Source organism: Aspergillus candidus (assembly GCF_002847045.1).
Source record: "Aspergillus candidus strain CBS 102.13 unplaced genomic scaffold BDW47scaffold_82, whole genome shotgun sequence".
Lineage (NCBI taxonomy): Eukaryota > Fungi > Ascomycota > Eurotiomycetes > Eurotiales > Aspergillaceae > Aspergillus > Aspergillus candidus.
This window is the reverse complement of record NW_020194087.1, coordinates 1-27,329: the sequence shown is the minus strand read 5'-3', so window position 1 is coordinate 27,329 and position 27,329 is coordinate 1. Positions and strand designations below refer to the sequence as shown.

The 27,329-nt window shown below is 52.3% G+C and overlaps 11 protein-coding genes across 11 annotated transcripts; 4 read left to right on the top strand and 7 right to left on the bottom strand.

Moving 5' to 3' along the window:
- The first annotated feature begins 206 nt into the window (after positions 1-206).
- Positions 207-3,543, top strand: BDW47DRAFT_113527 (uncharacterized protein). Its single transcript, XM_024814435.1, has one exon. The coding sequence runs from the start codon at positions 365-367 to the stop codon at positions 3,437-3,439; it is 3,075 nt and encodes a 1,024-aa protein (XP_024667686.1). The 5' UTR covers positions 207-364; the 3' UTR covers positions 3,440-3,543.
- An 814-nt stretch (positions 3,544-4,357) lies between these two features.
- Positions 4,358-7,146, bottom strand: BDW47DRAFT_120997 (putative C6 transcription factor; the record flags this gene model as incomplete). Its single annotated transcript, XM_024815558.1, has 4 exons — positions 4,358-5,792; positions 5,869-6,584; positions 6,656-6,767; positions 6,857-7,146. 4 exons carry the CDS (start codon positions 7,144-7,146, stop codon positions 4,358-4,360), a joined length of 2,553 nt encoding a protein of 850 aa, XP_024667685.1.
- Positions 7,147-7,708: 562 nt separating this feature from the next.
- Positions 7,709-8,129, bottom strand: BDW47DRAFT_90295 (uncharacterized protein). The gene has a single exon (XM_024820177.1). The coding sequence runs from the start codon at positions 7,966-7,968 to the stop codon at positions 7,753-7,755; it is 216 nt and encodes a 71-aa protein (XP_024667684.1). The 5' UTR covers positions 7,969-8,129; the 3' UTR covers positions 7,709-7,752.
- Positions 7,709-10,630, bottom strand: BDW47DRAFT_113524 (uncharacterized protein). Its single transcript, XM_024814434.1, has 2 exons — positions 9,489-10,630; positions 7,709-9,420 (listed from the first exon to the last, which is right to left on the bottom strand). Exons 1-2 carry the CDS (start codon positions 9,893-9,895, stop codon positions 8,292-8,294), a joined length of 1,536 nt encoding a protein of 511 aa, XP_024667683.1. The 5' UTR covers positions 9,896-10,630; the 3' UTR covers positions 7,709-8,291.
- Positions 10,631-14,003: 3,373 nt separating this feature from the next.
- On the bottom strand, positions 14,004-15,017 carry BDW47DRAFT_120995 (class I SAM-dependent methyltransferase; the record flags this gene model as incomplete). The annotated part of the gene is made up of 2 exons (XM_024815557.1): positions 14,004-14,865; positions 14,926-15,017. The coding sequence occupies 2 exons, from the start codon at positions 15,015-15,017 to the stop codon at positions 14,004-14,006; spliced, it is 954 nt and encodes a 317-aa protein (XP_024667682.1).
- A 228-nt stretch (positions 15,018-15,245) lies between these two features.
- On the top strand, positions 15,246-17,099 carry BDW47DRAFT_90283 (NAD(P)/FAD-dependent oxidoreductase). Its single transcript, XM_024820176.1, has 3 exons — positions 15,246-15,345; positions 15,462-16,455; positions 16,580-17,099. The coding sequence occupies exons 1-3, from the start codon at positions 15,297-15,299 to the stop codon at positions 16,872-16,874; spliced, it is 1,338 nt and encodes a 445-aa protein (XP_024667681.1). The 5' UTR covers positions 15,246-15,296; the 3' UTR covers positions 16,875-17,099.
- A 242-nt stretch (positions 17,100-17,341) lies between these two features.
- BDW47DRAFT_120993 (uncharacterized protein) lies at positions 17,342-17,679 on the bottom strand (the record flags this gene model as incomplete). The annotated part of the gene is made up of 2 exons (XM_024815556.1): positions 17,342-17,502; positions 17,538-17,679. 2 exons carry the CDS (start codon positions 17,677-17,679, stop codon positions 17,342-17,344), a joined length of 303 nt encoding a protein of 100 aa, XP_024667680.1.
- Positions 17,680-17,786: 107 nt separating this feature from the next.
- On the bottom strand, positions 17,787-18,789 carry BDW47DRAFT_129717 (TBP family protein; the record flags this gene model as incomplete). The annotated part of the gene is made up of 4 exons (XM_024817026.1): positions 17,787-17,803; positions 17,864-18,278; positions 18,350-18,437; positions 18,509-18,789. The coding sequence occupies 4 exons, from the start codon at positions 18,787-18,789 to the stop codon at positions 17,787-17,789; spliced, it is 801 nt and encodes a 266-aa protein (XP_024667679.1).
- Positions 18,790-20,819: 2,030 nt separating this feature from the next.
- BDW47DRAFT_113516 (uncharacterized protein) lies at positions 20,820-21,815 on the bottom strand. Its single transcript, XM_024814433.1, has one exon. The coding sequence runs from the start codon at positions 21,685-21,687 to the stop codon at positions 21,427-21,429; it is 261 nt and encodes an 86-aa protein (XP_024667678.1). The 5' UTR covers positions 21,688-21,815; the 3' UTR covers positions 20,820-21,426.
- A 378-nt stretch (positions 21,816-22,193) lies between these two features.
- BDW47DRAFT_90243 (electron-transferring-flavoprotein dehydrogenase) lies at positions 22,194-24,756 on the top strand. Its single transcript, XM_024820175.1, has 3 exons — positions 22,194-22,824; positions 22,912-24,430; positions 24,514-24,756. The coding sequence occupies exons 1-3, from the start codon at positions 22,539-22,541 to the stop codon at positions 24,611-24,613; spliced, it is 1,905 nt and encodes a 634-aa protein (XP_024667677.1). The 5' UTR covers positions 22,194-22,538; the 3' UTR covers positions 24,614-24,756.
- A 984-nt stretch (positions 24,757-25,740) lies between these two features.
- BDW47DRAFT_113513 (uncharacterized protein) lies at positions 25,741-27,307 on the top strand. Its single transcript, XM_024814432.1, has 4 exons — positions 25,741-26,302; positions 26,648-26,776; positions 26,849-26,854; positions 26,911-27,307. The coding sequence occupies exons 1-4, from the start codon at positions 26,251-26,253 to the stop codon at positions 27,141-27,143; spliced, it is 420 nt and encodes a 139-aa protein (XP_024667676.1). The 5' UTR covers positions 25,741-26,250; the 3' UTR covers positions 27,144-27,307.
- Positions 27,308-27,329: the final 22 nt, after the last annotated feature.

Below are 27,329 nucleotides of genomic sequence, written 5' to 3'. Positions count from 1 at the left end.
CTTTTCCGACTATCAGGTCGTATGGAAGTAGAAGTGGCTCCGTAGGATCAAGTAGATTGTGATGTATAGAAAACAGACGGTCGCTGATTGGTCAGATACGCTGACTCAGCACGGCGTGTCCGCGATGAATTTCGGGTTTGATTTTTGAATTCGGGATCGACAAAAAGCTGCCACTGCATCTTCTGTCAAACAACCCCCTTGAATAACGGATATCTTTTCAATTGCACCTTCCCGGTAATCTTAGATGATATGCGACTACGGCTGAACGATTAGACATGCGCCACAGAAATCCCGTGCGCCGGCCATCTCGACATTTGGATTCTCCCCGCCCGCTTCTCTCCTCCGCGAGATCCTCCGTCGTGTCATGAAAAGGTGCCTGGGTCCAGCTCGTCTGCCGTGTCTGGGCTGCAGGTTCATCTCACCTTCTCCCTCGATATCGCACCCTCGCGCGCTACTCCCCCGGGCTCGCCAGGTCGGGAGACCTTTCCCGGGGAGGCGACAATGGAGTCGCCCGTTCTCCGCGCACACCAGGCCTCCGATCGACCGCCGATTGCTCGAGAAGCATGTTCAGCTAGAGATGAAGAGATGCCCGGTTCCGGGGCCGCAAGAGAAAAACCCTGAGGCATGGCTCTCACTGCTGGACCAGTACATTCCGCCGTCGTTGCGAAAATCCCCCGAGAATGCTGCGCCGGATGCTGTTGCGTCGGACGGTACGGCTGCCAGCGCGGCCGACTCGCTGGTACAGACGATCGAGTTGACCAATCTGCTTTTCCATGCGAGGATGTCGGGAAACTTGGGCCTCTTGTCACAGCTGGGATTTCGGAAACACAATTGGCCTGCGGTTCACGCCTTGTTGAACCGTTTGCTGGATGCCGCGGACACCCTCAACGAGGTCGCAGTGCCATCCCGGCCGCTGTCCAATCTTAACTGGGGCTCGGGCTCGTCGGAATCGCTGGATGAACTGACTGCTAAACGACAAAAACCGGTACCACGGCTCGTGCCGGGCTCAGAGGTACCGCTGGTTCCTGGATTTACCAGCCTTGACGCGATGACGGAGCGGCCACTGGCAGATGACCACTCGAAGCGGTTCATGGCAGAACTGTGGCCGTCTCTGGGCTCGATCATACTTGATGCGGCCGACGCACCTCCCAGTGAAGCGAAGCTGGCCATGTCCTATGTCTTCCAGGTTCTGGCTCGCCTGCACCACTCCGGTGCGGTCTCCGACAGAGTGTATAAGTACATCCCTGGGGAGGAACTCTACAAGAACACCCTTCGGCCTCCGGGTATCCACTTGCTTTCTACCCATATTGTGAGTGTCCTGTCGGATGCGGCTTGGTTAGTGCACGAAGCAGAAGTCGCAGCCAAGGCGGCGGCAGCGGGCGAAGACTCTCCTTACGTACCGTTTAGGATGGGTATTCGCGAACTCGGGCCGGAGATTTGGTTGGAATTCATCCTCTGGTGCTGCGTGGAGCACGGTCATGTGACAGAAGGCATATGGCTCATAGAACAGATGAAAAGGCGGAAGGGGGACCAGGCTTGGGGGTTCCGAAGTTGGAAGCCTCTCCTGGAAGATCCAACTTTGGTGAGAGACACCAACATCGACCGGGAAGACTCGTGGCGCCAGCCAGGTAGTGACATTCGCCCTTCGCCCCCACGGAGACGGGTCAATCCGACTCCTTTCAATGGGCTGGGGAAGCGGACGGTCAGTGAGGAAGTCGTCGCTTCGTTGCTAGACAACCTTCCCAATCTGGTATATCTAGGACTGGGTTTTCGAGGCGTCTCACCAACGGCACTCATCCGCTCCGCGTCGTCGTTGAAGTTCGCCATAACGCCAACCAGTTCCGACAGCGAGCTTCTCCCAACGTCCAGATCGTCCAATTGGTTTACCGTGCGTGTCCTGGAATCTGGCGGCTTCGACGCAAAGAGCGATCCTCAAGCCTTTGAAAACCTCCTGAGACTTACTCCTCACGTCGTGCCCCCTTGGGAAAGCAATCTAGAATTGAGGGACGAGGATCTGGACCCACTTACTCCCTCTCAGCTCTACGATGAAACTGCGGCCTTGTCTGGACTCATCGAATACAACATCCGATATTACGCCTTGCAGCGACTCTGTGGCGATGCTATCAATGCTTTCGAGTGGTTACAGGCCGTGACTGACGCGAGTAAGATGCAACGCATCGGCGACTTCTTTTCCTCATCGATCCTGGATAAACCCCCGATGGACTGGTTCCCTACGTTTGACATGGCCCGCCTTCCAGCCCTGCGGGTGTTCGAGTCCTCAATCCCGCAAGTCTCGAACATCACGTTGGCCCATATGCTCGACCTAGTCACTGTGTCCCGAGAGTATGCATTTGGCGAGTGGATGCTCTTCTCCAGCGACATCGACGGTTCCCCTATCCCCCCCAGCGCCTACGGGGATCAAGCACTAGCCCCCGCGATCATCCGGTTCGCGGCAGCCACAAAGAACACCGCTCTCTGCGACGCCACCACCTCCTCTCTCGGCCAGCCCCTCTCCGCAAACATCCTGCGCACTCTACTCAACTTCCGGGTCGCAATGGGCCAATGGGACCAAGTTGTTCCGATGCTCGAGTACCTCCGCGAATACCGCGCCAAATCCTGGGGCCACAGCAACGTAGCAGCGCTCGCAGCAGCAGTCATCCGACTCGAGCACACCGCTCAGCAGAACCCCGCCGATCCACAAGCATCAAACGAGCTCACCCAAGCAAAAGATATCCTCCGCCGACTCCTAAGCGGCGAATTCAACGAACCCCACCGCCACTCCGAAACACACTACCAAGACCGCTCCCTCCACAGCCTCATCCGCCTCTTCCAGTCCATCCCAGGCGGCTCCCTAAAAGACACCGCAACAGCCGCCTCCGCCGCCCTCCGCGCCCGTTTCTCCCCCTCCCCGCACAGCGCAATCCCCCACATTCCCGCCGCAACCTTCCACCCGATTCTCTCCGCCGTAGTCGACACGCAGGGCAGCGCAGCCGGCAAACGCCTCTGGGACAGATGGTGCCTCGACCTCAAGTCGCCGACGCTCCGCCGTCTCCAAGAAGGCGGCATCCCCAGGCTATACCTGAACAAAGAGCGCAACCGCGCGCGCGGCGACCCGCACTTCGACGCGCAGTACTTCAAACAAATCCAAAGCAAGGCCGTGCTTCCTAACGCTAATACAATCCGTATCATCGCCCAGGCGGCTGTGAAAGAATACAACGAGTACCAGTCTTCCTCTTCCCCGTCTTCCACAGAATCAGCCCCATCGGGACAGGGACAAGTGGCCAACAACAACGATACTAACAACCCCGCCCGACCAATCCTCGAATTCTGCATCGAGAAGTTCGAAACCTTCCGGGTTCGCCGCCGCGAGATCAACCGCGAGGTAGGCGGCTTGCTCTATCGTCGCCGGCGGGAGAGGGGTCAGTCTAAGACACGTTAAGGGGCACTTTCTACTGAAAAGAGATAAATTACTTTTTTTTCTCTTACTTGTACGGTTTCAGCATATGTATTATCTCTATACAAGATTTCTAGCGTCTGTTCTTTGTTTTTCAACTGTGATATATACACTTGTTTGGGTGGGGGGATTCTCCTTGTATATTATATTATATTATATTACATTACATCTATTCTTCCATTACATCTACAGCATGCTCGTTTGTGAAGGTTGATTGTTCAACTATGTATTCACTTTGTCTCTGTTTGTTATAGCTCCATGCATTGATACCAGGCTCATCTTCACCATCTATCTTCTATATATCTATTATCCACCAACACAATCACCCACCACGAGAATTTCCCAACCTGACTTCTCCTTCCGTCTTGCATAGCTGCTTGCTTACGCCACACAAAGCATAACATACTACTCTTATCTAGGTAAGAAGTGTCTAAACCGATGTATTATTCCATATATTGTCATTCTCAATGGCCATACTGGCCATGAGACTTGCACTAGCTGAAACTCAAAACATAATTATCATAAAACTTTCGTATAGCAGAAGAAGGTATACCCTTTTGGCGTATTCATGTATGAAACGAAAGCAAAGCGGAGAAAAGAAGAAAGAAGAGAGCATAAAAACAGAGGGGGGGGAGGGAGAATGAAAATAAGCATGAGGAAAGAATAGGAGAAGAAAAAAAAAGAGTACAGGGGAAAGGCATGAGAAGATGAACAACTGCCGAGGTATAATGAAGAAGATTGAGAAACCCACAATATCCCGGATCATGAAGAGAAAAACTAAGTGCAAAAGGGGAATATTTACAAGGGAATGAAATCAAAGATATAAGAAGAAAAAAAAAAGAAAGAAAGAGAAGAAGAGGAGCAAGAACGAGGCAGGGGGAGAGAGGAGGAGGTAATGATGAATCAACCCTGCGGATGACTCCAATAATCCTCATCCTGCGACGCAGGGAAGAACGACCTGATAAACTCGCCGCAGATGGGATCATACGGGAAGTAGGCATCATTACCAGGAGAGATAGGCAGACTTGAGGGCATTCCGTCTGCGGTGGGAGCACCAGTATACGGAGGGCGGATCTGGTCGGTAGTGGCAGGGAAACTGTCCTGCGGGAGTTGTTGATTATGCTGTTGCTGTTGCTGTTGCTGTTGCTGCTGCTGCTGTTGCTGAATGAAATCATAAAGCAGGGGCGCGGGGCCAAATCCGCTCGTCTGGCCCGAGTTCAACGAGTCGGTCGGTATATCGCCCGAAGTAAAAGCGTAATGCGATGTTGGAAGGTCGCTGACATCGTAGTTCATACCCTGGGCGATGCGGCGGAAGTTACTATCGCAGAGCTCCCAGGCGCGACGAGAGGCGAGGCCGTAATCGGCCATGGCGAACAGCCAGCGGATGGCCTTCTTGCTCAGGAGCAGGAAGGTGTTTTCGTGGTCGGGCATGTGGATGCACGCGAAGGACAACTCGAGGAGGAGAACGGTTGCAGCTTGCATGAGGTAATGCAGGATGCACCACCATGGGGAGATCTGGTATAGACGAAGGGGGTCGGGCGTGTCGGGGATTAGATCGAGCATCATGCGTGCTGCGGTTAATGTAGTTACCGCCATCTCATGGCTGAATGACGGTGGCTTGTCGGGGGACCCCGCGTGGTGCGCGTCTCGGCGACATAGACATGGACGACCTAGGGTGATCCGGGCGCTATAGTAGTGGAAGCCGAGGAAGAGCTTGCTGCGGAGGAGATCGACCCGGTGTTCGTCCCTGCGAGCGAAGTCGTACGCTTCTGGGAGGTTCGAATGCCACAGATCGATGCGCGATCGCAGCTCACCCATTCGATTTTCAATGTGTGCCCACGGGGTCACGGCGCAGTCCAGGGAATAGACACGGTTGACGATCTCCTGCACAATGACCGAGAGGTCGACGTAGTACATGAAACCCATGGCGTTGCATGGCGGGAGATTTCTCAGCCACGAGGTATCGCGCTCCTTATCCGTGTGTTTGGCATCTTTGCCGCCTCGGGGATTGAGCGGGACGTGCCGGACATGAGCACTTGACACCGCGTTGTCGATCAAGTCTGCTCGTGCGTCCCCGTCGGTGAGGACTTTCGTCGCCGGCGGCTCCGCGAGCCGTTCCTCTTCGAACGGTAGAGGATAGGGGGTCGTGCAGATGCCGTCCTGGATACATGAGGCGCGGCCAGTCATGATGCCGAGCATGTGCTCAAAGGTGTAAAGAGACCACCACACCCGGTAGCGTGCTTCTTTAGAGATGCTTGACGTTTGCTCACTAGTGTTCTTCATGTTGAGTCCGAGAGTGATCGCAGACCGCACAGCCAGTGCTTCGATTCTCCAAGCCCTGTCGATTTCGTTAGGATGATCGTTCGTTCAGACGTGGGGGGGGGGCAGTCAGTTCTGTCAAGGGAGAAACACACCGGTTAATCTGATCCGTCGCTAGTAAGTAATATGCAAGCAAGCCCTCAACTTGGACCTGTTGCAGGTCCGGATGGCTAAAGAGCACATCCCCGTTCATACTCAAGATCCGCGCACGGGTCAGATAGACCAGATGGTCGTCCGGCTCACCGCGCCACGGAGCCTGGATCAAGTGGGCGTGTCGCGCAGAGATGGCAAAGATCAGATTCAAGATGGCCAGCCACTTGTCTCCGGGACGAGCGGCCGAGTCAAAGAAGGTCTTGTACTGGGAGGCAAACAGCGTGCGACTGATGATGGGAAAGAACGGGTGGACGGTGGTGAGATAGTCCTCGAAGAGCTTGTCGGCCACCTGGTGCGGTGGCATCTTGTAAACCTGCACCGGACCGGGGACAGAGACGTCCAAGTCGTCGAGGTGGTAATTCAGGGCATGGATGGAAAATTCCCCCTCGTGCGGACCCTCGTAGGTCCCAGGCAGGTTCTGAGAGCGTTGCTCCGTCTCTTTCCGAAGCCTCTGTAACCAAGTGACTTCGGAGTTCTTCCCCATATAGCCCGTGGCTCTCGAATCTGGGTTTCGATTGATATCCTCTTCCACGCGATCGATGGCTTCCAAGGAACCGATCGACGAGGGTAAACTCTCGACATCATCGTTGTCTTCATCCTGCGGCGTAACGGACTGACACTGGGAACTACCTGATGGGCTTCCAGTAGTGGCAGAGTACTTTGTTCCGTATCAGCGCGGCTGATTCTAACCAGTCAAACATGAGCAACACAGCAAACGGTCACACATACCTTGTCCAACATCCCTTTGATACGCTCAGCAGTTCGACCGTCCACAAAAGTGCCAATATCCTTCAACAAATTTTCATAATCCGTAGCCTGAGAGGCAAGGTTGTTGATCTGCCTATAAGCACAACTTAGCCCATAATCGCGCAGATGGCACATGAACCAGAAAGAGACAGAAACGATCCACAAGAACCAAGCACAACATACCCTTTAGTCCTTTCCCGCCAGGAAACAGGATACTGACAACCAATCCTCAACTCCTTGCACTGTCGACAAACGGGGGTATCGCCACTACACTTCGTCTTCCTTTGACGACACGATACGCACGCCAACGGTACACGCCGACTGTACCGGGGGGTGGCAGCGTTCTGCCGGGGTATAGCGACCTTCGCATTGCCCGCGAGAGAAGGTTTTTTCTCGGCGTTATTGCCTCGCGGGGCTATCTTCGATTGCGCTGGGGCGGGGGCCAAGGTGCTGAGACGCGATGGAAGATTCATAGTCAGCACGATGTTGGGCGCTCCCTGCGAGAGGGCTTCGCAAGTGTTCTTTGGGTTGTCTAACTGGGGTAGCGGTGGGCTTTCCCTTTCCATGGTGATGGATCACCCCCACCGGAGGGAGTGTGTGGGAGTGGCGAGTTGGTAATAGAATGCTGCGGAGGCACTCATGCGTGATGGATCGGGTGTCGTTGAATGGATATCAAGTACTTTGGCGGAAGAATGCGATCCGTCAGGCGAATTGAGGAGACGACGGAGATGGATTGATGGAAGAGGGGTGGGAGGATGATGAGACGGGACGCAAAATTGATAGATGGAGGAGAGATAAGATAGACTCTGACTTCCTAAGGCAGTCAGTCATTGATGGCCATTCGGCCTCAGGCCGAACTGCGGCGAGATCGAAGAATTCCCAGCATAAAGGCTGAGATGGGGATTGGATGGACAAGGCGACGTCACCAGCCCAATCAGACCTCCAGAGAGAAAGTAGGTGGAGATCGCGATCCAAAATAGGGAAAATAAGGAACCAATCACCGCGTCTCGTCGCAGATTACAATAAGACACCCGTCCGAGGTACGCGACATGAATGCGAGCGATCCAGGAGATATCATTCTAAGGTAGGTGCAAAATCCTTTCATTTAAGTACACCGGTCCGCACCAACAGCAGATATGGTAAAACAGAGACAACAAGGAGATCACGCCGGTTATTTTGTTATTTTGGGGAGCATTTCTTCCCGTCCTTTTTTTTCGTCCGGCGGCTCCCAGGGTCCGCCACACGTCACGTCTTCGTTCCTCCCCAAGCAGTCTATAGAGTTGAGAGGAAAACATCAAACCAACCAAGAATATAACAGATCATGAACGACAGATAGGTATCAAGAGATAAAAAGAAAGCGCGGAAAGGAGGAAAGAAATATATGTACACGTAGAGAGGGCATATTCGTCGGAAGAGCAGGTACAAACAAATGCAGAGTCGGTCATTAAAAATCCAGAAATGTACAGGATCAGACGGGGAGATGGGAGAATGAAGAGATCGAAGGCACTAAAGTAGAGAGTGCAACATGAAGGGCTTCTTAGATCTATCTCGGCGAGAAAGAAAATCCAAGAGCGATCCTGGGAGAGTACGGAGCGGGCAGATGACGACGACAGATGGTTCAAATCTCGTCGAACATCTCATCCAGCTCATGGACATCCACAGTCTCGGGACTTTGGAGTTCCCGCCACGAATCGGAGGCAAAGACCATCTCGATGTCGGTGTTGGCAAAGTCCTGGGTCCGCAGCGAGAGCTTCGTGTCCGGCTCGGTCAGGTCGGACATCTCCAGGTCCAGGTCGGGGAGCCCGCTGTTGAGCATGTCGATGGACCGCTTGAGCGTCGAGACGGGCGTCGCGTCGGGATCCTCCGGCAGACTGATCTGCGGGGCGCCGGCGAGGGCCTCGGTGCGGAGATCCAAATCCAAGCCATCGTCCGACACCACACTCGTGCCCGACGAAAGCGACGAGGCCACAGAGGTCAGGGAGGGAGACGGGGAGGTGCCCAGGAGGTCGATCCCGGCCGTCTCGCGAGCAGAGATCTGGGTGAACGGGCTGTCGAGCGGAGACCGCTCCGAGGCGCTGGGAGAAAAGTAGTCGCTGTCGGGACTGCCAGAGAACCGCGCGCTGCTGATGGAGGACAGGGGGCCATCGTCGACCGGAGAGTCGGCGAGGTTCATCCGAGCGTCGAGCTCATTCAGCCCTTCCGTCAGGGCGGAAAAGCCGCCGCGCACGCCCTCAAACTGGCTAGCCTTCTGTTCCGACGAGGCCCGCTCGCGAACAGCACTGGCAGTCTGCGTGAACTCCTTCTCGTCGCCTTCCAGCGGTGGCGAGGCCGCCCGGTGGGAGCTGGAGAGGCGGGCGTGGTGCGGATCGGTGAAGTCCGCCCGGTGACCGGCACTATTGGAGCCGTCCCGACCGCCCAGCTCGGCGTTCTCGTCGTCCTCGGGAGGGGACAGGTCCACCTCGGGACTCGGGCTCAGACGCGATCGCTCACGGGCGAACGCGTCATCCTCATCCATATCGACACTGGACACGCTGGGGGTGATGCTGTTGCCCTCCATCCCGGGAATGACGATATCGTCCGAATTCTCTGGGAAGGGTTGGCGCGGCATCGAGTTGAGGTAATAATACACTTTCCGCGGATGAACGGGAATCAACTCCTTGGCCAACGGACACGGCGCGAGGGCCGTCCAAGGACGTTTCATATATGTGTTCAGCCGCGAAGATAATAATGCGGCGGGATTTGCAGAGCTATAATCGATGAAGGTTAGCACACCAACCAAAATCACCGAGACGATAAAAGAAAGGAGGGCGCGTACTTTGCGACATTGTCGTTGAAGGAGAGTAAGATAGCAGCGAGCTCCTTGACCAAGTGCGGGCGGTTGCCCGTCTTTTCCAACTGCTCGATCACGCCGACGACGATGTCATCGCTGATCCCTTCGGTGTCGATCTTGGGGGCGACCAGATCGGCCGGCGACGGGGGTGGCGTGTGCTCGACGGTGGCGCGTCGTCCTGAGGGACGGGCGAATTGCCCCTTTATTTGAGTCGAGGGCTCTGGAGACAGCGAACCGGAGTGGTGTGACCTCTTGACCTTCTTGGGGGGAGGCAATTGATCATCCGTCGCGTGCGACGATTTGGTGGTAGACGGGGAGCGACGGGAGGAACTCGGCAAGTGAATACCCAAGGATGGCAGGGACAACGATTTGCGACGAGTATTGTAAGGCATAATAGAATGACAGGAACGAAAGAGAGGCCGGAAGATGATGGGGAGAGAAGAGAGGAAGATTGTAGGGGGAACGAGGTGGTTGGTACAAGTACAGGCGTGGGGGGGAGAACAATAAGGAGTAATAAGGTGTGGTAGATGGAGTAGAGATACAGTGGTAACAAAGGATGGAATGGATAGGTAATAAAACAAGACTAGACCCAACGATAACAAACAATAACCACCAAGACAGGGCCAAGAAACCACACGAGATGTACGGAGATAAAAGGACAAGATTAGGAACACACGGGTAGATAGGGGAGAAGATGGAAGGATGAAACCAAAGAGACAGGAAGAGTGGGAAGATGGGAAGATGGGAGAGAGGGAAGAGAGAGAAGAGACAGAGAGACAGAGAGAGAGAGAGGAAAGGGAGGGAGAGACAAGATGATGTTGCGATGGATCCCGGTATGGAGAAGAGCAGTGATCACAATCCGTTGGTCGGCTGGAAGATCAGAACAAGGACTAAGAATAAGGATAAGAATAAGAAGATTGAAATTATGAAAACAAAACAAAAAGATGGGAGATGGAGAGACGGAGAGCGCGAGAGTAGAGAGAGATGGAAATAATGAGAGTAATCGTAATGATAATAGTAATAATAAAGTAATAATAATAATATCGGGAAGCCTCAGGAATCACGGTGGACAATTCTCTGGATCTTCCTTTTTCTTTTCCCTTCTGGTGGGTTTTGGTGGAGATGGGAAAAAAAAAAAAATGAAATATCACTTGAGAGGGAATCCAGAGGCAAAGAAGAGAGAGAAAATCATAACAGGTCCAGGTAAGAATCCAAATAATAAGAAACGGATGTTTTAGGGTGGCGTCAATTGGCTGATTAGCCATGGAGCCTCTTTTCTCTCTCTCTTTCTCTCTAGTCTACTAGTAACAACGACTACTTAGTCTTCTTCCACGGTTGCTTCGCTCTCTTGACTTTTTTTTTAATTTTAATTATATTCTTCCCTCTCTTTCCATCCGATGGTATGATGGAGTGGAATCCTCTCAACATACCGGAAGACGAGGAACGACCGAGGAATGACTCAATATGATTATCATTATTATTAGAATTACTCTTAGTGGTTTATTCTGATTACGATGATATGATGATGATGGTGTTTTTTTATCCCAGCCTTGGGTCGCCCTGTTTCTTTACCCCTCCTTTTGGGACGAAAACCAAGGAGGGGTGGGAGGAATCACGAAACTTGATAGATGAGAAGCAGAATCCCTGTTCACCGCTGGATGTACAGACGAGGATCTATACATGTCGACTCTAGGACATTCATTCGACGTACTCCGTACACCGTACATTCTTTGACATCGATATAGGTATCTGGGGTATGGGCTCGTACTGACTGTGCATATTTAGGGCGACTAAACAGGGCGCTAAACAAATAGTACGGCCGAAAGGGAAGGGGCAAAAAATGGCCCGCCCAAGAAGAGAGAGAGAGAGAGAGAAAAAAAAGAGACAGTGGAGTCAACCATGTGTTGACTGGGCCTGCCGTACCATGGATGACGACCAGGATGATTTTCAAGCGTCGTTCATTGGTGGTGGTGGCGGGGATCAATGGGGATTCTGCATACACTCAAGACACCACCAGCCGACTCGTCCTTTTTCTCTCTTCTATTTTTTTCCAATGGATTTTTCCTTACCATTTTTTTCTTTCCATTTTTACCTCCTTGTTGTTGGTCCGGGAGATGTTGGTTGCTGCGTCTCTAGTTCGGATCGAAAACAAACAAACAACCCTACAAGTAGATTCTCTTCTGCAACAAACGAGGTGGTTGCTATACAATAACCTAGCATAAAAGAAAAATAGCCTAATGTCAATTCAACGACGATCTCATGCTCACCGACTATCTTTTACCATGACCGCTTGACTCTCTCCTGTCATCTCTACTCTATTCTACGGTTGCCTGGGCTTTTGTTCGAACTTGTTGGAACCTAAGACGGCGCGTCGCCGTCGCAAGCCAGTAAGCCACTCAAGACACGACTGTCACAGAAGAGCTGCAGGAGATACGGGTAAGTGCATCATGGCCGGACCCAACCATGGTCCTTATTCCTGCACATCGATCATAGAGTCAGGAGAATACAATGGAGCAAATAGAATGGAGAGAATATAATGTAACGTAATCTAATAGAATACTATAGAATAGATTACTCCGTACTATAGAGATAGATCCAACTCACGCAAGTATCCTCATCAACTCGCACCGGTCAAGCCGGATCGAATCCAACAGAACAAAAAAAAAACTGATCTAAAATGAAATTGAAACTGGAACCGAACGAACTAGCTAGGTAGGGGAAAAAAAACACTAACTACAGGACAGGGTTAATGCCGATGGATGCAACTAACATATGCACCTTTCCCCACCCAGCCTAACCCTGAGAAAAAGAAAAAAAAAAAAGAAAAAAAAGACTCCACTACCCAAATGAACATTCCCAAGGGTAAAATCGTTCCTAGCGTCGCCGTTTGAAACTCTCACGGCGAATCAGACCGTGGTCGGTGGGGAGAGAACATACCAGGGTTGGAAGAGACTCCAATCGGATGGGATAGATGGAGTCGGCACTAAGACAGTCTGGAACTAAACAAAGAAAGACATGGGAAAAAGGTAAGTCAGGAAGGAAAAAGTCAAAAAAAAAAGTCAAAAAGTAGGGGGGAAACAAAATGGAAGAAAAATAGAATAAACCTAACAACAGAGAGGAAGATTGGCTGATATCCATGTTCATCGTGTAAAGATAAGAGGTCAATACACGGTGTTATTATTCCCTTGGATGCGACCCTCCTCCAGAGACAGAGTGGAAACTTCCATATTTCGAGTGCATCACTCTACGCGTTGTTATTGTGATGTATCGCTCGATCCAGCAAGGGATCATCAACCCTTCTCCAAAGTCTCCAGACGATGATACCATCAATGTCTATCATTCCATCCCTACGACCACGACTCCATCCACCCGTCGTCTATCTACTTCCCTACTAAGTCCATAGTGTGTCTCACGGGTGGACTACCCTCTACAGTTGCCTGGCCACTGCATGCCGACTGTACTCGTGTCTGGTATCTGGTGTCTTTGATAGACAACAGATCTTACCTATCTGGGTTTGTCTAGTAGAGAGACCCCCATGAAAATCATCAAGATCATCCTTCAGTCAGACGCAAGTCCCACCGCTGGAGCCTGCATTGTCTGTGACCTGTACCGTGCAGGATTATCTGCGTCTGTAGTCTGTAGTTGTACGGAGTAGTCTGTCCCTCGATGGGGTAGTCTATACTCTGTACGACTGTTCATGCATGATATTATGTATTTCATGCAATGTGGGAGATTTTATACCGTATTCTTCAAACTATATATCACGGTCCGTGCCATGTTGTTTGGGGTTCACTGTAACCTCAAATTGATATATCGAGGCAGTCATTAGCCACATACAATTCGAACAGATATATCAACCACCCACTGCAATATATACAATCAATCCAAATACCCAATACTTCCAATAATAATACACATAAATCAACCATGCCTTCAATGCGGAGTACACTATCTTGATATCCGTAGTAGACACTGATAGAAATATATATCCACCACACACCACAACAACCACCAACACCAACATTGGAGGCATTTCCCTCCAAGCAATAAATACCCCATCTCCAAAACACAAGACCCATCCGCACCTGCGTCAATCAATAATCTATAAGCATCGCCTTGCGTCGTCTGCCGCGTCGGCAGCCGCTATGCTATCCGACCCCGCATGTGCAGGGAGTACGCCATGTTGACTTCATCCTGCTTCTTCCGTCAGGTCCGCTCGACTTGGTCATACTTCTCCGGCAGGGTGTGGTAATACTGACGAGATACTGAGTTTCCTGGGTGATTATCGTACACCGTGTGTTATCGTGTTTAGTATCTACTGTTTATACTTGTGTTTCACCGCCATGTTGTATACTGCCTCTACATGTGATAGTAGACCAGAACTGTCAATAATATAGTACAATATAGTACACGTGAGGATATCATAGTTAATGTACATAGTAGTCTATAGCCCAAAAAGACGAAAGAAAAAAAAAGAACAGAACAGAAAAACTGTAAAGATCACCTTCTTGGTCTCAACACATACTCCCACGTCGTTCCAAAGTGCCACCGTCTCTCCTCAACAACCTCCAGCCCACTCTCGCGCACAATAGCACCGATATCCCGATTCCACCAGCACCCGTGCCTATCCGCATGCGCCGGCGCCAAGTTATCCAGAACGCGATTAAGCCAGTCGTAGTACGAGCGCCCATGCTCCAGCAACAAGATACGGCCCCTCTGCGGCTCCGTAATACTACCCAGATGGCGCAGCGCGCCGACAGGGTCCGGCATCGAGCAGACGCCCATCGTCTGCACGACCGTATCGTAGCATCCGCGCGCCGCACCACCGGCAGGAGTAGGAGGGCCCGTAGTCACGGCATGAGCATCCTCCGCGCGGAACGCAACATTCCCAAACCCAGGAAACAGCTTCCGGAACTTCTCGCGCGTGATCTCCACCATCTGCGGGCTGAGGTCCACGAATGTCACAGACCGACACCCCCTGGCCTTCTCCGCGCCGAGCTCGTAGTACTCGAGATTGCGACCCGTGCCACAGCTCACCTCGAGGACGTCGCCGCGGGCGCGCCGGACGAGATCGCGTCGCTTGGCGCCGAGGCGCATTAGTTTCTCGGAGAGCGCGACGTCCGCGTCGAAGGTGCGCGCTGTGTGGTTGTATCTGTCGGAGACGTCCTCCGGGACGGAGAGGGTTTGCGATTGTGCGACTTCGCGCCGGTAGGAGGCGTATAGGAAGCCGCAGTAGGTGCTGATGCCGAGGGCGCCGACGCCGAAGATGGTCAGGGTTCGGGGGGACATTTTGTGGGTTGGGGTGGGGGGGTTGGAGTGGAGGTTTGTGAGGTGGGGGTTGGCGCGTTTGGGGAGGGGTTTTCTGAGTGCATTATGTTAGTATCTGGTGAAGAGTGTGGGATGGGGTGAGGGATGAAGATACCCTGGGCTGTCGATGGGCTTTTTGATGCCTTTGCCTGAGATGGGCGTTTTGCCTGCTTTCAGGGCCGCCCGACCGACCCGTGATGCACTCATTGTGACTCTATATGGAGTCGACTTCGCGCATGCAGGATTGATATAAAGTGGTCCTTGTTGACAGGCTCACGTATAAAGCGGGGTGGTGGCAAGTGAAGACGGAGAGTGGTTGAGTCGGGAGAAAGCCGAGCTAAAAGATGAACGCAGCGAGATCGGCGTTGGAGAACGCGGAGTCACACAATCCTTATCGGCATTTTGACATTCTCCCCCCACACTGCAATTGTCAGACTGCCCTTCACCTTCCTACAGTACATATTTTCACATAGAGAAACCCTGACTATGTCTCTGCCACAGAAGATCTTAATTGTGGGGGGAGGTGTCTTCGGACGTAAGTGCAATCAATTGCTTCAGCCCCCTACCCCACCCCACATATAAATTCACCCCCGGACGTCAAAGACAGACGGGAGAATATCAAGCCCACAAACGTGTTAATCGACCACACAGTCTCAACCGCCGACTCCCTCTCCCGCCGGCACCCAGCCAGCGAAATCACCCTGCTGGAATCCTCCCCCACAATCCCCAACCCGGAGGGCTCCTCAGTCGACACCTCACGCATCGTGCGCGCAGACTACTCCAACCCAGTGTACACGAAGCTCGCCGCCGAAGCCATCGCCAAATGGCGCAACACCGAATGGGGCCAGGACGGCCGGTACACGCAGAGCGGGCTCGTCCTCGTCTACCCCTCCGGCGACACCAACGCCCGCCACTACGCCATCAAGAGCTACGAGAACGTGCGCCAGCTCGAAGCAGACGAGTCCCTCGTCCAGATGCTGCCCTCCGCGGCAGACGTCGTGCGCGCAGCCCCGGCCTACGGTCCTGATCTCGACGTTGCGGGCGGCTACGTCAACTGGGGCTCAGGCTGGTCAGACGCCGAGGCGACAGTGCGGTTCAAAAAGCAGCAGCTCGACAAGGCCGGCAAGGTCAAATTCGTCACGGGCGAAGCCCGCACCCTTCTCCACGACACCAGCAACAGCAACAAAGTCACAGGCGTCGTCCTCGCCGACGGCACAACCCTCACAGCCGACCTCGTCATCCTCGCAACAGGCGCCTGGACAACCCAGCTCGTCGACCTCCGCGGGCGGGCCGTCTCAACCGGCCAGGCACTAGCATACATGCGCATCTCGGACGACGAGCAGCGCCAGCTGGAGAACATGCCCACTATCTTAAACTTCGCTACAGGCATGTTCATCATTCCGCCGCGGAATAACCTGCTCAAGATCGCCCGCCACGCCTACGGCTACGTTAATCCCAAGACCGTCCCTGTCCCTGTGCAGGGTGGTCAGGCTTCCACCTCCACGATGGAGGTCAGTCTGCCTGAGGCGGGCGTGCCTATCCCACCGGAGGGAGAAGAGGCGTTCCGCGGCGCGCTCAAGGAGCTGCTACCCGCTTTTGCGGATCGACCGTTTGTTAGCAGTCGGATTTGCTGGTACACAGATACGTATGTCTTCCATTTCCCCCCTCCTTCCATCCCTACTGCCCCCTTCCGAATCACATCCCCCTTCCCCCCTGCCTCCCCTTCCAAACATGATCCCTCCCAATCTAACCATGATGGAAATGAACAGTCCCTCTGGAGACTTCATAATCGACCACCACCCCACCCAGCAAGGCCTCTTCCTCGCAACAGGCGGCAGTGGCCACGGATACAAGTTTTTCCCTGTCCTCGGCGACAAGATCGTTGACGCGCTGGAAGGAAAGCTGGAGGCGGAGCTGCGTGCGCTGTGGACGTGGCCTGCTGCTGCTGCATCGCCGGGGGAGTTCGACGGCACGGAGGATGGGAGTCGGTCGGGGCCTAAGGGGGTGAGGCTGATGGATGAGTTGGCGAAGGGGAAGAAGATTGGGAGGGGTTCACGCCTGTGATTTTTGAATATATGTATATATATTTTGGTCTTTTTGGCTTAGATTAGATCATTCGATTTCCGATTTTGATGGATACATTTGTTGTTTTGCTGTTGTTGTTGTTGGGGGCATGATTGTTGGTCCTTCGCGGTGTGGGTGTTGTATTTGTGGATGTTACATATGGCTTCATGTTGTACTACGTACATAGCCTAGTATATATGTTCGTACAGCTGCGCATAGCCAAACTTAACATACGGTGTTACATGAATAATGAGAAGAATAAAAAGTGATATGGTTTACGACTATTCTCCATTCTCTGGCTAGTAAAAACTATCATAAGACTGAAGAGCAGCTCAATCCAGCAACAAGTGCATTTCATCGACCTTCTCCTCGACCGAAAGGTTTGAAGATTCGAAGGCGAGATCCCTCTTTTGATGAATAAAAAAAAAAAAAGTAAAAAAAGCTGAAAAAGGAATTTTTTTTTGGTCTCAACCTATCTTCCTTGTTTCTTTCGAAACAGGAACCGGCCAAGGTCTCAGTCCAGTTGGACAGACCAGCCTCGGTGAGAACGCCAAGCCAATAATTAGTAGGAGGCAACCATTCGACCAGCGCACAGTACCGCCCCCTTGATTTGCGGTGTGCGACTTATCTAATTGCAAAGAAAACGGGACATAAAGGTAGAACTTTGTGAAGAAGAAGCAGCAAGGTAGTATGTAACCGAGTCGCTAGAACGCCGTACAAATGCAAAGCATGAAACATCGTCAAGGGAGAGCTGAAGGACGAAGCAGCGACCGAAAGCCACAGGGGTAAGGCTAGCCGTGCTCATAATACAACCCCGCGTGAAAAAAAAAGTGGTGTTAATACAGGTTGGGGGAAAGGTGAAGGTGAAGGAGGACGAGTTGACCTTCCTGGTCAGCTATTTCCAAGGGAGGTTTAAACCTTTCGGAAGTCTGCAGTAATAGGTTAGCCTCCGGTCGCGGGTACAACCACTAGTCTCCGAATGTCCTTACCAGACAGCACAGGATAGATCAGCTCGAACGCCTGGTAGATCTCCTCACGGACCTTGGCGCCGGTCAAGACGATCTTGCCACTGACGAAGATAAGAAGCACAATCTTCGGTTTCATCATACGGTAGATGAGACCAGGGAACAATTCAGGTTCGTAGGAACTGAAGTTGTGATGGCGACTAGCCAGCCCCTCCAGACGGATGGGGAACTTGATGTCACAGGAACCGACGATGTTCTGGATTTTGAAATCCGTGAACTTGGCATTGAAACCGAGCTTTTGAATGATACGCGCATACTTCCGGGATGCCAGCTTGGAGTCGTCCTCCGATTTGGCACCCGTGACGACCATCTTGCCCGAGGCGAAGATCAACGCGGTTGTCTTGGGTTCCCGGATACGCATGATCACGGCCGCGAAACGCTAAGAAAGAACAGTTCAGCCACACTGTGCCCTGATGAAAAAAAAATTCAGGGAGGTGTGGATGTGTATACCTTAGGGTTGTACTCCGCATTTCTTGCGTGGAGTGCGATGGTCTTCAAATCCAAACGGCAGTCAAGATTGACAGTCGCGACAATGTTTCTTAAAAAAAAAAGAAAAGACTTGTTCAGTACTCTGATGAGCCCAGAAAAAGACAGCAAGAATATACTCACTGCAAGGTCGGCACGATGCCACTCCCCGGTGTGTTAGCACCAGGGGTCGCGACGGGAGTAGCGGGAGTCGTGGGCGTCACCCCATTGCCGGCAGAGGCATTGCCTCCCTGCTGCTGACCGTTCACGTGTCCATTCACACCCTGCGCACCCATTGCCATGTTCCCATCTTTCTCCGAGGGCGGAGTCAGATCACCAGCACCACCGGGAAAAGACAGCGAGGCAGGAGAGGTAAACGCCCTCGCCTGGGAGGCGGTCGAGGGGTGGGTGGTAAGAGAGTCCATTGCGACCTGAGTGGGATACTCGAGCCGTAAACCAGCCAAACGCTGAAGGTATGCAGGAGCTTGCAAGTGACAATCTGCACGATCCAAATCTGTCAGATGGGTGACACAGCAAGATCAAACCCACACCACATGGGCATATGGGGCAGTGGAGAAGGTAGGAGAAGATAAAGAATTTCAAGTCAAGAATGAGAGGCAAATGACCGGGGAACACAGTGGCAACCAGGGCGGTCAGCGATGGCAATAAAGCAATATTGCCACCACCATTGTTACCGCCAGCAACAATCTTCCCTCCAACATCATTCACACACGTGAAGAGATAAGAAACGAAAGAGTGAGAGGAGCACGTACCCTTTTTGCCTTTTTGTGGGAGATGAACAACTCAATGTCTCCCCTACAGTGATGTGTCTTGACTTCACAAAGACACAAAGAGAACCAAGCCCAACGAGGTCACCAGCCACAGTGACAAGCAACAAGTCTTTGATATCAAGACGTCAAAGAACCCAACCACGAGGTCAAAGGATCAAGGGAATGAAGCCAGAAAAGGTGCGAGACAGCAAGACTAGAAAAAGCACAGCCAAGTGTTTTTCTAAGGGATTTTAAAACACAAGTAGGGTAGCTTGCACAACTATTAAAAGACAATAAACAGGCACCAGTCACAAGAGGAAGGAGTGGACAGAAACAACACTGTTTTTTTGGTGAAGCTCAAACACGCAACAGGTCTTTTTTCTTTCTTTTTTCTTTTTTTGCTTTTTTGCCTTTTCTGGAATTTGGGATGTCTATCTGGGTGAACGAAGAAGAGAGTGTGATGGAGAAGCACACCGAGGAAGGCGAGGAGGTGAGGCTGCAACCTTCCTAATTCAGTAAGAGTTACCGAAACGGGTGGACAGAGGACTAAAAAGTATTAATAATCCTTCTCTTTCCTTTTTGGATCTTTTTTTTTTTCCAGCCCGTCCTAATGAATTTCTTCCCAGAAATTCGTCAGGAAAAAAAAGATATTTTTTCCTTGTCAAGCCACAGGGAGCAGAGAATGCTAAATAATATAGCCAGATCTCTGATAGAGCGCGGAGAGAGAGAAGGGGGTGGAAGGAAGGCGGGTGGGAAGAAGGGCGACTGTATGGCTTTCCGGGCGGTGCCAAGACCAGAATCAAAAAATCCAAGAGTGAGGGAAAGTGGGAGGTTGGGCCTTTATATAGGGTGGTTTCAGTGTGGTCAGGGGGGGGGGAGAGAACGAGAGAGAATGGGAGGCTGGGCCCGGCGACGGGCGGCAAAAACAGTGATGGGCGGTCACTTTGGTCACCTTGGCCCATGGATGGAGAGTGGTTGGACTGCTACTAGCGGCTCTTGGGTGGCCAACCTTTCATCCTTCCTTTCCCCCTCCCTCCCCAGCAAGCGCTCATTCCTTCACCTCTGGTTTGCTGATCGGCGGTTCCACTCTGTTCTCATTGTCTGGGTGACCCACTAAATGAAGTCTCAGCACGCTCTGTTTGGTTGACAGTCTCTGATGCTGTTTTTCTTTTTCTTTTTTTTTCTTTTCTTTTTTTTTTTCTCATTTCTTTTAATTATATTTTCTAATTTGAATTTTATTTTTCATAATTTTATTTTTTTATGACTATTTTTTTCTTTCCTGGACCGGCGCCATGGTTGCAGCCACTCGCGTTGACCACCCAGTCCAACCTACCACTGCTACCAGGCTACCACTGTGGTGGTGACTGGTGACTGTCCTCAGGGTGAGTCGGCTACACCGTCCCACTCTCAACCCCCCAAACCAATCACTCTTCCTGTCGCGTTACTGTTCTCGGTGTTCCCCTCGCGACGCGTTTGTCCATCTGCCTATCACCTTGCCGCTTTAATGTGATGTTCGAACCAGAACTTTTCTGCCGGTCGCTTGCATAAAGCTCTTTCTCTTCCTTCACTCTGTTTATGCCCCTATTCCAACCCCAGGTTCCTTGTTTGTCCACCGATGGTATTAATATTTATAGCCACATCACTTCCCATCAAAAGGAATAGCAGATCAAAAGAGTGAATGAAAGAAGAAGAAAAAAAAAAAAAAAAAAGAAAGAGATAAAGAGAATCAAAGGGCAATATCCTTTGGTTCGTGTCTATCATGACTTCTGATCTATCGAAGCATAAACGAAATTTCTTGGAGGACGGGGCATGTTACGTATGGATGGATCATGGGTCTCACGATCGGATCCTGGAGGAGCCTCTATTGTAGGGAGCCGTGACGTGGTGATTGGCGGTCTTTATACACCTCGCCTGCCTAGCCCGACAAGTGACAACATTTTCTCTCTCTTTTTCTTCTTTTCGCCTTCCCCAGATCTTATACACTTTTGTGATCCACCGAGTTGATCAGCCAACTTTTTCCGGCAGTGTGATTGCTAGTCGAACGGATCGTTCGGTTGGACTTGCGCGCTGGTGGAGGCGCACGCAAACGCCCCCGAGTCTCTTCAAGAGGCTTTTCCTTGTTCTAACTAGTAACTTCTCTCTGGATTTGATTTTCGGTGGTTTGGCTTGGCGCTCGGGGTTTCCGTCACGGGTACGTAATCAGTACTGGTTCCCGTCAAGAGTACAAGTGGCCTTTCCCGCTCCTCAAATGGTAATTTACATGCCGATGCGGTATGCTGAATACCTACCTACCTACATTACCATACTGGAGGGCATTCCCACTGTTTTTTGAGGGTCGCACTGGACGGCAGCGTGGAAGATGACGGACCCCCGGCCCATCAATACACTGTCAGATATCCGGCTGGTAAACTCCGTGACAAGGTTACTCGAGCCAGAAAAAAAACAGGGAAAATGGGTGAAAAAGAAGAAAAGAAAGAAAGGATATGCAGGGTGTTTTCGAGAAGCTGTCAGCCTGTTCAACAGACAGACTGTAGCCCCGGCGACGCGGACCATCACGTGTCAGATGACGTCGTTTCCCAGAAAGCCACCGCAACATCCTGGTTCTTCTGGTTCTTTGGTCGCTCATGTGATTGCCCCTCGGGGTGACCAGGCTGGCCACTTCTTATCGGCGCATGAGTTGGGAAGAAGAACCCCTCTATCGTTGTGTCTCTCAGAGAGATCCCGCTCCGATGATATATCAGGATTTGTGAGTCATGAGTATGTTAGTACTATGTAGTGTGTAGTACAATGATGTACTCCGTACTTCGATCGATAAACAAGATCGGATCTGATTTCTCCTCCCCGGATAATGACCAGGAAATCACATGGACTAAGCTTCTATTAAGTTCCTACTAAGGGCTAGTCAAGACGCGTCCCATGCCTGATATCAGTTAGGAAGATGATGATTAATAATCTCTGGTCAGTTAAGTAATCGACATTGAAGTAGTTAACTAGGTCAGGACTAGATGACATCGAAGCAATACTATTGGGGCGAGTGACGGCGGATAGCGGGCGGAACGCGGGTTGAAGACAGACGACTTGATTCCCATCACCTCTCTTCCCATTGGCAGACATAACCTCGGATGCGGATGCTGACTGAGGCTTCTCCCGCCGAGAGGGCCTTAGTCATCTGCACTTCCTCCGAGCCGATTGACGGAGGGGGGAGCCCCGATTGAATTGTGTCAACCTCCGAGGTTTGAACTACTGGGTTTCCTTTTCGTTCACCTAGCTTCATTCGCGCGAACTCCTTTTTTTTCCCCTACTCTTTTTTCCTCTTGATATGTCTCTTTGCTCAGTATAGAATCTCTCCAACACATTGATCACCCTCCTCCGATTCCTTCCAACCCTCCGCCATCGTTCTCGAGATGGCCTCCAGAGGTGCCGTTTTGCCTCTCTTGAGGCGAGAACTACGACCCGCTTCGTCGTGGGCCTCCAGAACCTCCGCCGCGAATGCCACCCGAATTGCCAGCAGTCTTCTTTCACGACAAGCCGCTCGTCCCTCAGCATTATTCCCCCGGAGCCGGACTCCCGGCCAGGTGCGGGCGTTCTCGCAGTCGCTGTCGAAGCGACTCACGGATGAGAATGGGCATTTCGACCCCCGCCAGGTGGACAGGGAGACGGACGAGGTCGACGTCTGTGTCGTTGGTGGAGGTAAGGAGCAACTCCGGCGCACCCGTCGCATTTTTTGCGAAAATCTTCCCCCTCGCCGTGGCTAACCGAGTCATTCCGCTGAACTAGGCCCGGCCGGACTCGCTGCCGCTATCCGACTAAAGCAATTGGCCAACGACGCGGGGAACGAGGAGTTCCGGGTCATTTTGCTGGAGAAGGCTGGTGAATTGGGCGCGCACATCGTTTCGGGCAATGTCATGCAGCCGACGGCGATTAACGAGTTGCTGCCCGACTGGCTGTCGGAGGACAACCCGTCGCGGTTTGAGGGCGCTACCCCCGCGGGGGAGGATAAGATGCGCTTTTTGACGGAGAATTCGGCGTACCCTATCCCCGCCCCCCCGCAGATGCACAACCACGGCAACTACATCATCAGCTTGAACGAATTGACCAAATGGTTGGGTGAGCGGGCCGAGGAAGTGGGTGTGGAGATTTACCCCGGGTTCGCTGCGAGTGAGTTGGTGTACAATGCGGAAGGCTCCGTGCTCGGTGTGGCCACCAACGATCTCGGTGTCGGCCGGGACGGCAAGGCCAAGGACAGCTTTGAGCGCGGCATGGAGTTCCACGCGCGGGTCACCCTTCTGGGTGAGGGCTGCCACGGCAGCTTGACCAAGCAGGTGATCAAGAAGTACGATCTGCGGCGCAACAGCCAGCCGCAGACCTACGGTCTGGGGTTGAAGGAGGTCTGGGAGGTGCAGCCGGAGAAGTTCAAGTCGGGTGAGATCGTCCACGCTATGGGCTATCCCCTGCCCAAGGACACCTACGGCGGCGCGTGGATGTACCACTTCGGCGACAACTTGGTCAGTGTCGGTCTGGTGGTGGGCCTGGACTACCCGAACCCGTGGCTGTCTCCGTATGGCGAATTCCAGAAGCTCAAGCATCACCCGCTGTTCAAGGACGTCCTGGAAGGCGGCAAGTGTATCTCGTACGGCGCGCGGGCGCTGAACGAGGGTGGCTTCCAGTCGATCCCGAAGTGCGCCTTCCCCGGTGGAGCGTTGATCGGCGACAGTGCCGGATTCCTGAACGTCCCGAAGATCAAGGGTACCCACACGGCGATGAAGTCGGGTATGCTGGCCGCTGAATCGACCTTCTCGGCCCTCCAGGATGACAGCGGCGGCACCGTCTTCCTGTTCGACTACGAGGATGCGCTCCGGAAGTCGTCGATCTGGAAGGAGCTGTACGAGGTGCGGAACATGCGGCCGTCGTTCAGCACCCCGCTGGGTCTCTACGGCGGGATCATGTACTCGGGTCTGGAGGCGTTCCTGTTCAAGGGCAAGGCGCCGTGGACGCTGCGGCACCACGGGACGGACGCAGCGGCGACCAAGCCGGCGTCGGCCTACGAGAAGATCGAGTACCCCAAGCCGGACGGCAAGATCAGCTTCGACATTCTGACGAGCGTGAGCCGCACGGGGACGAACCACGAGGAGGACCAGCCGGTGCATCTCCAGGTGAAGGATTGGGACAAGCACACGGAGGCGGCGTGGCCGCTGTACCAGGGCGTGGAGAACCGGTTCTGCCCGGCGGGAGTGTACGAGTACGTGGAGGACCCGAGCAAGGAGCAGGGGGTTCGCTTCCAGATCAACGCGCAGAAGTACGTTTTTTTTTTCTTTTTCTTTCTCTCCCTTTTCCTCTTCTTATCTCTCACTTGGGTGAACACCACTAACGCGGATATAGTTGCATCCACTGCAAGACCTGCGACATCAAGGTGCCGACGCAAGACATCAACTGGCAGACGCCTCAGGGAGGCGAGGGTCCGAAGTATTTCATGACCTAAGCCCCCGTCTCTTTTTCCGTCCCGTTTCCTTTATCTTCCTTTGATTAATTTACTTTATACCGTATTGGAGTTGCTTGATAGACTGCGTGGCGGAGTTGGTTCCGTTGCCGTTGTCCATAACCACATTGGTCCTATGTTGAATATCTATGTGTACGAAAAGCCCTCGCGTTTTTGACTTGACTGGAGTGAATTTGGCAAGGAGTCTGTATATAGAAGTTTATTTCCATTATTCTCTTACCTAAGTATCATGACGAGTTTCCTTGATTGATTGCCTTGATCACATGAGATGATATCAGTGGTTGGAGATGGAGGATGGAGATGGACAAAGTTTCAAAGTTTACGCCGTCGGTCGGGGAGGAGAAGGTATGTATCTACGATCTCGGGGCTGATCCGCGTGGGGATTCTCCGCCACTGGAACCGTGGAAATACACCGGGCGGTCCGCCCGATCGAGTACATTGTATACTTATGGGTACTTCATCTGGGTTCAGCGTGGATGGGGTTTTGCCCACGTGAACACGTGAGGATATCGAAGGCCCATCAACCAATCTTTACCGGTGAGAAGAGGGACGGTCGAAGAAGGTACGAAACATCATAGATAGGCAAGGTATGTACTAGACCAAGAAGAATGTACCACCTACCGCATCGGGATGATCAGACATGACACCCAGAACATCATAGAGTGAAGCAGCAAATTGACAGACTGACAGGATTAACTCCGAAAGGGAGGAGCGGGGGCCACGTGGATCATGGCCCAGGGCAAAGACATCCGCCTCACTTTGCATGTCTGAGTGACAAGTCACTCTTATCGTATAGTGAGTGTATGGTATGTCTCCCCCGTTAGTACGGATTCATCCTGGTCAGTACTTTTTTGGCCCTAGTCTTTCTTTCTCCTGTTTCAAATTCCTGGTTATTATTATTACTATCCATATTCTCATCCATGTTATTATCGATATTACTATTCCTATTATTAATTCCTGTCTCCTGTTAATTTAATTTAATTTACTTCCTATCCATTATTATTATGATTATATTTTTTTTTTGCCTGGCGGTCAACCTGCGATCGATCTACTAAACTAGCCTTGTTCTCGCTCTCTCTCTCGCTCTCTCTCTTCTCTTCTCTTCCCTCTCTCACTTTCCCCTCTTCTTCATTCTTTTTCTCTTCTTCGTCTCTCTCATCTCTAGCTTTCTCTTCCATACTTCATCCCCAGTCAGTGTCTCAGATACGAGTCATTAGCATCCAACTCTCCAATCTCCGTGCATTTCTAAGCCAAACTGGATATTGAATCGGTCCTCCCACGGTCCCAACATTCCAGCCCCTCCTCACTAGGCCCACCGGCTAGCTAGTTGACTTTCCGGAGCGCCTTCCAACTGTGGATGCACACTACCCGGAACTATCACCAGATCCGAGGACTATAGCTAGTTGATCCCCAGGCCCGACCTTTTCTTATCTTTACTCTCTTTTTTTTTCTTTGCACGACCGTGTTTACTCCCACACCGGTTGATAGGATCGTCTTGAACCTCCACGGTTTCCAAAGGCCAGATCCGCCTTGGAATTTAGCGCCTAATCGTGCGGATTCGTTCTCTTCATTGATTTCTCGGTTTCCTTTCTGCTGCGACAGCTACCCAGCCACCCAGCATGACGGAGGTTTCTTCCACTCGACTCTATCTCGGGAATCTTCCCCGCAACGGTATGCTGGAATCCATCAATCTTTCTCCTACAACTCCCCCAAGAGGTTCCCTTGCCTGTTTCAGCTCCGGATGTGTGGACGTTCCCCGGCGTCGTCACACCGACGGTGCCCGCATAGGAAGCCCGGCTGGAGGACGACAGACCTTGTACGCGCCTACGGCCAATCGGTCGCATCGTTATCGTTGTCTTTGTGTTTCCCCTTCCCTCTCTCTTGCCCCCGTCTGACCCATTTCTGGACATCCCAAGGTGGCCCCGTAATAAATATCTGGAGTTATCTATCCGTTTGATGCGAGTGAGCTAACATCTGTCACGGCGTTCCCTGCGGACGCTGTGAGTCTTATCCCAGTGAATAAACAAGACATCGAGGAACATTTCAGTACCCATGGCTCCGGCAAGGTTACCGAGATTAAGCTGATGAACGGCTTCGGCTTCATCGAGTATGAGGATGCGATGGATGCGAGAGACATTGTCCCCGGTAAGACCGTTATTTCCCAGCTTTGCGCTGACCGCGTGGTCGCATGGACTGGCTAACCTGTTTCTCCATCAGCCTTCCGTATGTACTAGATCGTTCTAACGTCGCAATGTTCTGGGTCCTAACTTTCCTCGTAGATGGCTCCGATTTCAAAGGTGAACGACTTACGGTGCAGTTCGCGCGCGGACCACGTCGCAAGGAGAACCCTCCTGGCCCCATGGACCGTCCGGCTTTGCCTCGTCCTCGGCGCACAATCTTTCGCATGATGGTTTCTGGACTCCCGGAAACAAGTTGGCAGGTTAGCAGCCCACGTCCATTTCTCTCAGGATTCCCCGGATGCCACCCAGCTCGGATACTCATTGCTCGATAACTGCCCTCTGTTCTGCTGTTTTTTTCCGTTTTCTCTTCTACATCTCTTTTCGTTCTCAAAGCGGGAGACGCTCCATGGATCTCGGAAAAAAAGAAAGGTTCTGGCTGGGCGGAGCCTATCGTGCCTCCTTCTTACCCGCTCTGGACGGTGGAGGGAAGGTCTCCACTCTGCCGCCGGGCCGTTCTC